Raw genomic sequence first — 13761 nt, 5'->3', positions numbered from 1 at the left:
GGGTGGAGGTGGGAGTGGGGAACCGGGGAACGGAGGAACGGGCTGGGAGGTGGAAACAACTCCGAGCCCCACAGTACAAGGCCAATGAAGGGGGAGGGAGGAAGGGCAGGGTCGGGGGTGGGGGCTGCAGGACTAAGGGTAAGTAACTTAAAAGGTTCAGGCGGCGGGGCCACTGCGCCTGCGCAAGGCTGGAGACAGGCGCACCTCCACTCCCCATCCCCCTCCACACATCCATCCGTAAGATTGCCCCTCATCCTAACCCCCAGGGATCGTTTAAACCGCTTCGGCCATAACCGCTGGAATCCTTCTCGCCTCATCCCACACCATCCGGCCCCAAGCTTGCTATCCCCAGCCCTCTTCACTCGTGGCCCGCCTACTCGTCCGCTCCTACACTGAGAAAGCAGTGGAAATCCACCTGGTTCCCCTCCGGACCGCTCGACCAGCTCCCAGTCCGGACAGTCTCCCAAAAAAAATTTAACAGTAGCTCGTTGGCGTCCCACCACCTCGCCTCCCTAGGTTACCTTGTCGTCCGCTCGCAGGCCACCGTCCGTTGCTCCTTGCCGCCTTCTTCCTCAGCGCTCTCTTTAGGGAACAAACCCTAGCGCGCGCTTCTGATTGGGCGGTTTCAAATGCCAACGCCTATTTCCAAGTCACCGATTGGTCCGACAGGCTATTTTATGGACTTCAACCAACACCATCCTGTTCCGGGTCAAGAGGAAGTACAATATCCCGGGTTCACGGGGTTTTACATTCACAAAATTGAGGAAGCTGACTCCCAACCACCGCCTACTATGATATCAAAACTACGATTCCCACCATTCATTGGACCGTACATAAGCTCGAGCCCTTGGAGTGTTGTTGCATACCGGGAAATGTAGTCCTTAGGTGGTGGAAACAACTTCTTTTGTCCGCGGAGTTAAATGAGAAGGTGTGTAAATTGCTACAGCTTTTCCCTCTCCCATGTTAATATGCAGAAAACAATACTTAATTTATTAATTGTCAAATTATCTCTTCATTACCAAATATGATCATCTTTTCTCAAGCCTCCATCTTCCTACCTCTCTGCTTTCTTCTCGATTCTCTCCCTCTTCCACAACGTTTCTCTTGGTTGATCTCCTACTATTGTCGCTCTGACTCCTTTTCTGGATTTTTTAGCCATGTTATACCCCTTACCTGTAGATACACACCTCATTCTGTTAGACTCTGCCGGCGGCGGCTTTCTTCTCTCTACACTCTCAAACTAAGTGGGTAAGTGTTCCACAAGGTGGTCAAAAAAAAGTGACACAGACACTCTCAAGGTCTCTCTTCAGAACTTTAGAATTGATTTATGACACGGGAAAGATTGACACATGACCCTCCAGCTTGGCGTGCCCTCATCAGAGAAGGCACTGTGCTCCATGAGCAAAGGAGAATTGAATTAGCCCAAAGAAAATGAGAAATAGACAAAAGTATAGAAGCTATCCCAAATGCTCACATGGACTATTTGTGTTTGACCTGTGGCAGAGATTGGTCTGACAGCTGGGTTTTGGCATATTGAAGTCAGAAACCAACCTACCATATTTCCCCTAGGTATAGCCTGCTCTAAACTTAAACAAATCCAAAGCTTCTGTCACACATCTCCAACTGGTTACAGAACTAGTGGGTGTCCCACAGGCATCTGTAATATATCAAAAACATAAGTCATGGATCCCCCCATCAAATTTCCAAAGTTCTCAATGTCTTCTGAGTCTATCTTTCCATTCACCCAGTTTTATTCTCCTTGACTCCACTCTTTCACTCCACATTAATCTAAATGTAATAGCCAAATCCTGTCATTTCTACATCTGAAGCAAGTCTCCTCTTATCATCTCTCCCTGAACAATGGCCATAGCCTTCAGCTTTGTCTTTCTTCCCCAAATCACTTTCTCCAATCTATTCTTGACTCTGCTGCCAGAATGATTATCCTAAACTGCAGATCTTCCCATGCTACTCTTTTACTCAATAAATTCTAATTTTCTGCTACTGCTTCTAGGATCGCATGTATATTCTTCTGTTTGAAATTTTGAAAGCCTTTTATAATCTATTCACAATTCATGCTTTATTATACATTAGTCCTTTTCCCATAGTCTACAATCCTTTCCAAATGGCATTCTTACTGTTTCTCTCTTCTTTTACAGTTTTCTTACCTTTGCCTTAGCTATCCCCCTTACTTGAAATGCACTCCCTAGTCACCTCCTCCTTTTAGAATCCTTTGTTTCCTTAAAAGAAGCCCAAGTGCCATATTCTACATAGTACTTCCTGATTTCCTTAACTTTCATTTTCAGCATGGTCTTCCCAGTGCCTGGTACATAATGTAAAATAAATAGTTCTTGATTGTTTGAATCTGCTGGATTCATAAATCCTATTTTATAAAGGAGGGAGGGGGCAAAGAAATTATTATTCCAATTGCCTGGATAGTTTAAGAAACAGCCTCCTACTTGGTCTGCATTATCCATGATTCCTGAGTCCCCACTTCCCTCTTAAACTGAACTCACAGGGCTCTTGTTTTGGACCTAAAGTAAACTAGTTTTATTCTGCTGAATCTTGTCCTGAACATACAGCATTAGATTGAGACTTAAGTAAACTTTCTCCCTTTCTCTCTTCTATCTTGCTTTTCTCCCTTCCTTTCCCTTTTCTTTCTCTCTTCCTCCTCTTTTTTTTCTCTCCTCTCCCTCTCCCTTTCCTCTTCTCTCTTCTTTGTCCCTGCTTGTCTATAAGTCTCTGTGTTTCTTTTAGTTTCACTGTATGGGGTATTCTAGGAGGACTTTTTCAGGGTTGCTCATTCCCTTTTGGTGTCCTCCTGAGTCACCCAACTCACCTGTGGCTCTAAAAAGCTGTAGCACGCACATAGGCCACTCCCTAGTAAACCAACTCAGCAGGTAAACTAAATCAGATTGGGGATAATTGACAGGCCTCAGACCCATCAGAAAATTAAGGGAGTGTCTATCCCAAGCATGTGAAGAACTATCCAAGAAGGCAGCTGAAGCAGGCACTGGAGAGTTTGGTCAGACATCAAAAATGACAAGGTCATCTACTGCATCCCAAGCCATGGCCAGTCATTCTGGCTTTTGTCTTGCCACTAGACTTCGGTGTCACTGGAAGAGAGAATGATCCTTTGTGCAACTCTGCTTCACTTAAATCCAATTCATTCAAAATTCAAGATACCACTAGGTGATGTCATTTGTCCTCTTCAAAAACAAAAGATCAAAAACAAGAACAAATTTCTCTCCACAAACACAATTGTATTTTCATTTCCTTCACTATTTCCATCTTAGTTTTCTCATTTTTTCTGTTTGTCAGAAAGTGATTTGAGGAAATGGCTATATTATTTTCATTGATCAGAATCATTGACCAAATCAAATCATCCACATCATCTAGTTCAGCATTTTCCTTTTACAGATGAGGTAACTGAGGTTTAGTGAAGTGAATTGACCTTCAGGGACACAGGACCAAGTAAAGGAAAAATTAACCTTGGAACTCCTGGCTCCTAACCCTTGAATAATCCTTAAATTTGAAAGAAAATGTGAAGATCATAGGACTGACAGCTGAAATAGTATTTATAAAATACCTGGTTCCACTCATTTACTTTCTAAGTGATTCAGCTGGTATCCAGGAAATTAAAAGGCTTGTCCAAAGAAACAGCTGTTGGAAGAGGGAAGATTTGAGGTCAAAATGAAAGAGGGTATTCAATAAAATATAATGTTGTTTATGCTGCATTCAAACATACATAGTGTTAGGTACTACTACACTTACTTTTCTACTCATGCTATAAATAGATTTTTTTAAAAAGACCTTTCTATTCATTACAGTGGTAAAGTGCCTATTTCACAATACTGTTGTGAGGATCAAAATTAGATAATGCATCACAGTGCTTTTTAAAATTCAAAGTTCAGGAAATGGCCAACTGTCATTATCCTTATTAATATTATTATCATTATTATTAACAAAATTTGGGGAAAGAGTGATTCTTTACTTCAACTGGTCTAGAATAAATATGCAGAATAAAAAATTCCAAACCTCTTTTTTCCACACTGGCTCTTGCTACATCATTCTATTTTGTGATGTTTTGTTCTTTCTCCACTTTTCTTTATTTAGCTCTATCACTGCTGTGCAATTCTAAGAATGAATGACACAATTTTTTTCAGCTGCAACTGCATAATTTCATTAAACTGTATGTATATATATAATATTCAGTTAGTTCTGAGTATGGGTTTTCAATTAAATATTGCTTTAGTTTTAAGAAATGTTAATTCTCTAAAAATCCTTTAAACTAGAACTTGGAATTAGAAGGATGGTGATTATTTTGACAATTCATTGGATAAACAGATGGTTGGAGATACAATACATAGAAATTATAAAGTTTTGAAAAATAATTCTAACCACTCATTAAAAGTCTAAGCTTTATGTCCATTGATGATTGACTGACAATTTTTAACTACCTGAGTTTAGTAAGATCAATATTGGGGTGTCCCCCCAGAGCTGTCCTAACAGTGTTACAAAGCTGGATTACCTTGAGTTTCCAGTTTTATGATTAATAGGTGCAAGGTTTAAAAATTTAATGTAGAAGGAAAATTTAAAGAGTTCCTTATATTTAAAAGCCTAGTTATTATTAGTATTGATGTTCTGGTAGTTTCTTTTTTATGAGAAACTATTTATTGAAGGCATGGTAGGGAAAGATATGGAAAGATAAAATGATGCAATTATTTGTCTTGTTCCCTCCATAATCTCAAAACACTTAAATAGTAGTCGTCTATATTATGCATCATCAAATAGCAATTGGTGACCATTTGGATTCTTTCTTATACTCATCTGTTTGTTACACAATGGAATATTTTAAAAGTTTATTTTTAAATTTTGTAAGTAAAGAATGATGAGTTTAGCTTTATATAAGATGAAAAACCTAAGTGTAAAACTTAAGTCCATATTTTTCCTATATCTTAATTGTTTTGTGGTTCCATAGAAGCCAGGAAATGAAAATCTAATTTACCTAGAGGTTTGATTTTGTATACTGTACAAGAAACCTATTTATATTCTCCAATGTATTACCAAATGCCCAAATTAGGATCTGTGATTTTTTTATATGATAGCACTTTTCAATACTTTATTTAAAATTCCCTTTTGGTCCATTTCATGAATTAATTCTTAAAATAAAGAGTTGTAATAATACATGGACTCATAAGGTTTCTTCTAAATCTAAATCTATATTCTACAATCTTTCGTATTTTGGCAGAGAAAAATAAACTGACTTATGGGGAGTAGTGTCATGAAAACTACTGAATTTGTGTTAGAAAGCAAACACGAGAAAACTAAAAGGTTTACAAATATTACATAGCTTAACATTATTGTTCCATAAAGTCCCAAATTTATCAGAAAGATAAGTTTGATTTGTTTCAGCCTAAAACGCCTATTTGTCATACTTAAGAGTAGATTATAATCCACTACAGGTCATACTGGCCTGTTTTTCCCTTGGTCCAGCCGGGTATTATTTAAAACCTAGACCCACTCGACAACAAAAAACCGGTATAAATATTCATCTTGTTTTCTGGGGTTCATTTTCAAGGATTTCCCACCCCCCTTCCCCACCTCCTTGTGCTTTTCCTTTGGAGATTTCCTCAGGAAGCTAAGCAGGGAACAGGTGGCTGTGATAAAACACGCCCGAGTGTCTCTGGTTTGAATAACATTCAATGAAGTATTTACTTTTTTGTTTCAATGATTCCTTTTCCTCCCCGCTGCCCAAGGCAGAGGCTGCAGGTGTCTCCCACTCTGGAGGAGAGACCAGGCTGCTGCTTTGGCGCTAAAATCAATCACAATCGCAGTTCGCATGTCACATTTCTATTAAACCCAAGCTGCCGAGAGCTTTGCATGTCATCTTGGCATTTAACAGCACACAATGTAAACTATTAAAAAAAAAAAAAAAAAAAAGCCATCTCTCCCTTTTTTGTCCATCCCCGAGCCAGTCGTCAGGAATCTGAGCCGCTCAATAAGGTATTTACCGAGGTTCTTTCTACGTCTAGAGAAGTAAGGCAGTGGAGTCCAAGGTTTGGGGAGGGGAGAAGAGGGGAAACATGTCCCCAGCGCACTTTCTCAGTGGCTACAAGATCAAGGTGAGGTGTGTGAAGAAGGAAGTAGTGGGGTGGCAAGCCCAACAATTTCGGATACAGTTGGGGAGTTGAAAGATAGGAAAGGAGAAAGGAGATCATCTGGGCAAAGGGAAAGCTGAACAGTCACAGCAAACTGCTTCTCAAGACGAAGCGAACTGCTTCTTCTCAACTTATTCCTAAAAACAAGGCAAAATAAAACCACCTTTGGAAGTGAAATTGACAACTCAACTAGAGACAATTAGCTTTCTTTCTTTGTCTTTTCTTTTTCTTTTTTTTTTTTTTTAATTTAAATGAGACTCCACTATCCCGAAGTCCCAGAAAAGATGTTACAAGTCCGAGCCCAATCCTTAGCATCCTGGCTCCCCCTACGGCTCGAGACCTGGCTTCTTTCAGCTCAGAAATCCCTATCGCTTCGGTTTTTTTTTTTTGTTTGTTTGTTTGTTTTTTGTTTTTGTTTTTTGTTGTTTTTTCGGCTTCTTGTGGGTTCAGTTGTAAAAACGACGAGTTTTGTTTGTCTTAACTCTCTTCCACTCGCCCCCCCCCCCCCCGCCCCCACGTTTATACAACAGCTAACTCTTCTGCGAACACCTTCAACACGCTTTTGTTGGAGGAAAACAACAACACTTCTGACTTGTGTGTTTTCTGATTCAGTCTCGAAGCAGTTTATAATCCACATTCCCTTTCCAATTCTTTAAAGGATATTTACTCGGGCAATCTTTGCTTTCTCTCCGGGTGGAGAGGGATTACTCTTGCTGGGAATAAGGGAAGAAAGTAGTTGGGAGACCTGAGATGGGAGGCAGCAAAGTTTTATAACGTAGAGAAGCGTGACTTTTAGAATGAAACCAGTCAGAGTTACAACTTTGATTAAAATGTTTTATTTGTCTTCACCTTTTTTTTTCTAAAAATATTTACAGATTTGAAATCCCCCTTTCGTGCCTACTCATTCCTAGATGAGAGGAACTTGGAAAGGAAGCTATACAAGAGGCAAAAGCCAACAAGTGTCCTTCTTGGAAACATCCATATCTATATATCTATATGCATGTTTATATATAGACTATAGATGTATGTATATAAAATCTTTAATTTTTCCCCTTCCAATTTTTTAATCTGCCGAAGCAGATCTGAAAAAGATTGTTCCCCAGATTAGGGAAGTTTCTTCCCTCCCCTACCAAAAAAAAAAAAAACCAATATTTGAAAAAAAAAATTAGATTGGGTTGAAAGCAGGCTATCTGCCGTAAGAAGCACCTTTGAATACCCTATAATAATCAAATAAAAATAAGGAGAGGAATCCATAAATAAGAAATAATTAATACACATGGTGTATTTCTTAATATTAAGAGAAGCACATTGCCTTCATTCCTATACAAATGGGGAAATGCGTCAGTTTCAGAGGTCTTTTTCAATAGCAACGGAAAAAGGAAATGCGATGGGAAAAGGGTTTGAAATCGACAAGGGAGCGGGCAGGTCCGCTGGGGGTCTGTTTGGTCAGTAGTCAATCTTGTTGTACAGATTATAGAGAGGTAAGGCTGACAGGTTGCTCCCTGGATAGTACAAAGGGGCCGGAAAGGCTATCGATCGGGGCACCGGGACCCGTAGCAGGGAATTGTCTCTGAACACCAGTGGCATCCCCACCAGAGTCTGGGCTGAGGCATGGGCCATATTGGCTGCCTCCAACTCTGCGGAGAGCTGCCTCTTCCATTTGTTCCGCCGGTTCTGGAACCAAGTCTTCACCTGCGTTTCGGTGAGCTGTAGGCTGGAAGCAAGGCAAGCCCGTTCCGAACTGCTCAGGTAGCGCTTCATATCGAATGTAGACTCGAGCTGGTACACCTGGCTGCGGGAGAACACAGTGCGGGTCTTCTTTTTGGCGGATCCAGCTTGCCGATCTCCTCCAGAATCTCGCGGCCGTTCTGCCCCAGGTGATGGTGACCCGGAGTGGAAGTGTTTCTCTTTCTCTTCCTTAAAGTCTTGTTGGGGTTGGGAGAGGAAAGGCGTCCTGTCCGAACTCACTGATCCGGCTCCTCCGCTGGCCTTTGAGTTACCTTTAATGTAATAATAACAATGACGATTGTGAAGAAGTTCAGGACAATAAATCCATAAAGAGCCTCGAGGAGCATAGAGAATTTATTGAAAATGGGCCTATGAGTAGGAAGACTACCCAAAGCTTTCTCACACCTCATCAAATCTCCTCTAGCATCAAATCTATTTCTACACGACTCATGCGGCCCTGAGCAGGGTAAGTTTCTTAGTTTGTCTGAAATAAAAATCTAGTGAAGAAACATTTCGATGTGACACCCAAGAAAATTCAAAGCAAAAAACAAAAGTCTTTTCCATGGCTCTAGATCCCAAAGACATTCCCTCTCTCTGTTCTGGTCTTTGTTAAATGATTTGTAACAGCTGTACTCCATAATAAAGGCAAATGGGCTGCTGAGGGAATTTATTAATAACAACAATAATAATACGATCTCTTCTCTAAGATGATTGGAGTTGCGTTTCTGTCCAGATCAGCATTTCATAGAATATTTGTTCAAAAGCCAAGCTAAAAACTCCTCCTCACACTACTCCCCCCAACATATACACCTTACACACATACACACACACACACACACACACACACACTCGTTGTAAAGACCAATCTTTGAAACGCACTTATGTCAATCACCTCAAATTGCTAATCGCTCCAAAGAGCCAAGAAAGGAGAGCAATACTCCTTTTTCGACAAAGAATTCAGCCGGCTTTGTCTTTGATTGTCCAGATTGTAGGGAAAAAAGTTCATTATCCAAAAGGAAAAAATAAAGGAAAGAAAACTGTTTCTAGAAGACGTCCCCGTACTTCCCATAAATCGTATTACTCTGACCTTCCTCTCCCTCTTCGCCCCCCTTTCGAAGTTACCTCCCAGAAATGTTACAATTCGCTCCCCAATAGCGGGTTCACTTTTGTCTCTTTCTCTATATCCATCTCTCTTGTTGTGGGAACAGAGAGCTCAGGACAGGTGGAGGGAGCTAGGGATAAAGACTGGGAAGTGCTGCCGAGCCCAATTCTCCGCCTTCCAATTCTGCCTGGGAACGGCCAACCCCAACCCTAGAGAAAAGAAAGAGATCCTGCCTGCCTCTCTCTCCTAGGCGCCCACTGCTCAGCTTCCTTTCCTGCTGTGCAGAAGAGAGCCGGTGTCAGTTCAGAGCGCTACTTACTGAGACAAGTTATTGTGAGGGGCTGATGGTGCTTGTGGCCGGACTCCTTCGGGCCATGAGAGTCCGGGCAGTAACAGCCAGAATGTTTCCAGCCGTCATCCGCCTCCTCTTCCTCCGATGATACCGACAGACTCCTTTTCCGGCTCGCCCAGCCTGCGGCTCCCTTGGACCCGATCTCCCTGGGCTCCTCAGAAGGCCCGCTGCCCAGGATGGACTGGATAGTGAAGCTGGAGATGGGGGCGGTAGCTGGACAACATTTGCCAGGGTCTTCTTTGCTGCCCATCCTGGGTTCATAAGAAATTGGAGGAAATCAAGAAGTCCCTTTAGAGATGGTCTAGGTGGAAGGTGTTGGAGGGAAAGAGGGAGAAAGGGAGGGAGGGAAGGGAGGGGGAAAGGGGAAGGGGTGGGGGCGGGGGAGTCCGTAAACGCTGTCTCTTTCTGTGCTGGGGTGGGGAGGGTGAAGGGAAAGGGGACAGGGAGGGGGAGAAGTGGTTGTTTGCGTTTCTGTGCTGCGGAACGTTTTCCCTGGGCTTGTCCCAGTCCGAATGCCCCCTTCTTTCCAGTCTCTATTGATTTCCAGGCAGCTGGGTGGCGTCGCGGCTTCATTTGCATGAAGGTTACATCTATTGTGACCAATCACAGTGCTGCAAGCAAGTCCCGGAAAATTTCAAAAAATTCTAGACCCCCTAGGTACCCCGACATCCTTTCCTTACCAACTTTCCGATTTGGGGACCTAGGTAGAGAAAGGTGGGGAGAATCTCTGCAACTAATAGGAGGAGTCAAAAAATTGGCCTTCAGTGGCAAAGAGCCGAGTTTCCAAACCTTGTAGCTAATAGGAACCGAGAGGATGCAGAACACTTCTGCTTGGTCCTGAGCGCCGCCTTATTCCGTTTTTTGTTTTGTTTTGTTTTGTTTTTTGTTTTTTTGTTTTGTTTTGTTTTTTCCCTAATCTTCGAGCTCTAGGGGGAAGTGGATGCTCACAAGGCCAGCTTGGATTGCTCTGAACAGGAGCAGAGACCGGGGCAGGGAGGACAAAGAAAGGTTTTTTTCCTTTTTTTCCTTCCCTTTTGGAAAGCAATTTCCATACAAATTTCTGAGTTTGCCAAAATCCGTGTATCTTTTTCTGCCCTATCTTAGAACCTGATGAAGACTTGAAAGTTAGTGACTGTTAAAGCTCCTGTCGTGTTCCTCTGTCAAGTTGGCACAACTACTGACGGTCCCAGGAAAGGAAGAGAGGAAAACGGGAGTAGTAGATCATGGAGTGAGCAGTCTAGATCATGCATCTCCTTAAGAAATCTCACAATTTCCGAATTCTAATGACAAGAAGGCGAAGTAATGTGGTAGGAAGCTTACAAATCTGGCTTTATTTCACATTCTGTTGCTAATTGTGCGACTTTGGACATACCTCTAAACCCTTTCAGATCTCCGTTTCCTAGTATGTAAAAAATAAGTGTTGAACTAGATAAGAAATTCTTAATCAGGATTTCCGAACCTTTTTTTATTACTATTTTGATAACTATATTTCAATATAGTTGGTTTCCTTTTATTTTATGCATTTATAATTCTAAAAAGGAATCCACAGACTTATCAAAAAAAGTTCATAAACAAAACTAGATGAAACACTGCACTAGATAATCTTAAAGGTTTCTTCCACTCTGTTCATTTATGAATCTAAAGGGAAAACAACCTTTTAACCCTCCCCCCTACCTATGCTAACTTTTACAACTTGCGAACAGACTCTTTTAGTGGGAGGTTTGCTTTCGAACTAGAAGGAAAATGGAAATTAAACAAATCATTAATAATTCCTTAAATACCTTCTATGTGCAAAATTCAGTGTTTAAAAATGATCTGCTTTTTTGGAACTAACTCTCAACAGAGTTTGCTCCTTTGCTCAGTCTGGGCTAGAATAGATTGGGATGGCATCACTCACCCACCCAAGACATCACCTCTGCCAGAGGATGCCCCGGGCTCTGCTAAATCTTAATTAAACATCGTTGATTTCATTAAATACCTATGGTATCTCTAGCCTTCACAATGACATGCCCTTTTCAGAACTACCCCACTGAAGGAGCCTTTAAGGTCTGTCAGCCACAAACTCTTCTCTTTGCTTGATTTAAAGTGAGAGAGAAAAAAAGAGGTCTATGAAAGTTCGACTGGAAAATGTGACTTTTACTGGAAAGGGAGCTTGATGAAGTCCCCTTTAGATCTCCCCTTTTTATGCATTCTCCTCCCTGCTCCTAGTTGTTGGTTTCCAATTTTGGGGCAAATATGCCTGTCCTATGTTGACCAGAGAAATCCCCCAAATTATAGAAAGAGGCTAAGAAAGTAAAAGGGAATTGTTTTCTCTGGTGCTTAAAATCCTAGGCCAGAACTCTGTAAAGAAAGTGATCCTCTAGAGGAGGGTGGAGAGCACAGTCCTGCATGCTAGTGCTTGTCTCCAGAGCAAAGTCAAGATATTCTGAAATCAATTCAGTCCACATAGATGTGTATATGTCTATACTGTGGGGGGGGTGGGGAGAGGCATCAGGGGAAAGAGGAAATTAGGAGATAAAAGATGTAAAAATATTTTTATTGAGTCCCCTTTGAGTTACCCCTTTTTCATTCTTCCTTCTCAAATATCAGTCCTCCATCATGAGTTTGGAGGAGACAATTCCTGTTTCAAGGGGAACTAATAAAAGAAACTTGGTGTTTGATTCCTGAGAGATGTATCAAAAGGAAAAATGTGAGTTGTTCTGGTGACATCAAAAATGATGTCACTTGAATAAGTCTTTTGACCTAAGTACAGGTTTGAGATATGTTACCTGGAAAGTCAGCTAAGGAAAGTTCCTTAATTTAGCTGAGCCTCAGTTTCTAATCTATAAGTTGAAAAACACCATCACATTTATATAACATTTCAACTTTTCCAAAACACGATCCTTATAACACTAAATTAGATCGACAGTATTGTACAATTTGCCTTACAGAATTTAGTTTAAAAAACTGAAAAGCTTTATAAAATGTGTTATGACCACTTTTGACATGTGATTTCACTTATATAGTTATTTCTTTTTTCCTTTATCAATGCAGTCCTGTACCTAAGATGCAAAGCAGAATCTTAGAAAGTTGCCTAGGATGCTAAAATAATATTAAGGAAATTATCCAAACTATCAGAGGAGAACTTAAACAACCAGGTCATAGTATAATAGATTTAGAGTTTCAAGAAACCTTAGTGATCACAGAATCCAACCCTTCATTTTTCAGAGGAGGTCAAGGAGGTTATCAACAAATAATTTCTAGGTGCTTACTACATGCCAGGTCCATGCTAAACAAAAAAGAAATAGTAAAAGGCCAAAAAATAATAATCCCTGCCCTCAAAGAGCTTACATCATAATAGGAAAACAACATTTGAACAATTAGATAGATCTAAGCTACATACTATCAGAAGGTAGTAAAGGAGAAAATGATATTGGGAGCTTGGCAGAGGACATTATTAAAGGCCTGCTAAGATAGAGAAAAGTTGAGCTGAGAATCCAGGGAAACTAAGAGAAGGTAAAGCACCAGAAAGCAGAAGATAGAGTGTCTTATTTGAGGAATTGCAAATAGGCCAGTGTTGTTAATATGTAGAATGTGTGAAGAAGAGGAGAGTGTAAGAAGACTACAAAAGAGGGAGATTTTTAAGGAGCTCTAAATGACAAACAATGCCAAAGAAGATTATATTAGAGCTCATTGAGGGTTTTTGAGGGGGATGGAGTGTGAAAGTGGGTGACATGATTGGATCTAAAGTTTTAAAAAATCACCTTGATAGCTGAATGGAGAATGGATTGGAGAGAGGATGAGTGGAGAAAGGGAAACAATTAGAAGATTCTTGAAATAGTAAGCTAAAGATGTGATAGAGGTCTGAACCAAAGTTGTGACTGTAGGAATGGAGAGGAGAAATAGATAAGAGAGATGTTGTGAAGGTAGAAATGAGAATATTGGACAATGAATTGGATATATGGGGTGAGAGTGAGTCTTAAGGATGGCCCTTCTTGTTCACTTGACTGTCTCTCATACCTAGAATTCTCTACTTTTTCATTTCCCTCCTGGCTTCCTTCAAGTCTCAACTAAATCCTAACTTCTACAAGAAGCCTTTACACATTCTTTGAATATGCTGGTACACATATGTGTATATGTATGTATGTATGTGTACACACACACATATATATATACAAATATATGTGTGTGTGTGCCATATATGATGTATTAAATATCTCATGTATATAGTAAGGGTAATTACATGGAATCAGTGAATAAAGGATTGGAATCAGGAAGACTTGATTTCAAATGTGATCTTTGGTCCTTACTGACTATGTGACTCTCAGCAAATCACTTGTCCCTTTTTGCCTCAGTTTCCTCATCTGTAAAATGAGCTGGAAAGGGAAATGACAAACCAGTTCAGTATCTTTGCCAAGGAAATCCCAAATTCGATTGTGAAG

General features: G+C 40.8%; 2 protein-coding genes across 3 annotated transcripts in view; both read right to left on the bottom strand.

The window, feature by feature from the left end:
* The window catches only part of BUB3 (BUB3 mitotic checkpoint protein), a 49370-nt gene extending 48735 nt beyond the window's left edge, over positions 1 to 635 (bottom strand). For both annotated transcript variants that reach the window (XM_051981607.1, XM_051981608.1), the window contains exon 1: positions 522 to 635. The gene's annotated coding sequence lies outside the window, so the exon portion shown is untranslated. The remainder of the gene's footprint in view (positions 1 to 521) is intronic.
* Positions 636 to 6909: 6274 nt separating this feature from the next.
* HMX2 (H6 family homeobox 2) lies at positions 6910 to 10673 on the bottom strand. Its single transcript, XM_051973971.1, has 2 exons — positions 9308 to 10673; positions 6910 to 8158 (listed from the first exon to the last, which is right to left on the bottom strand). Exons 1-2 carry the CDS (start codon positions 9588 to 9590, stop codon positions 7605 to 7607), a joined length of 837 nt encoding a protein of 278 aa, XP_051829931.1. The 5' UTR covers positions 9591 to 10673; the 3' UTR covers positions 6910 to 7604.
* Between the last annotated feature and the right edge of the window lie 3088 nt (positions 10674 to 13761).

Source organism: Antechinus flavipes, chromosome 2, assembly GCF_016432865.1.
Source record: "Antechinus flavipes isolate AdamAnt ecotype Samford, QLD, Australia chromosome 2, AdamAnt_v2, whole genome shotgun sequence".
Lineage (NCBI taxonomy): Eukaryota > Metazoa > Chordata > Mammalia > Dasyuromorphia > Dasyuridae > Antechinus > Antechinus flavipes.
Note: the sequence above shows the minus strand (reverse complement) of the source record. Positions and strands in the feature narration are given on the sequence as shown.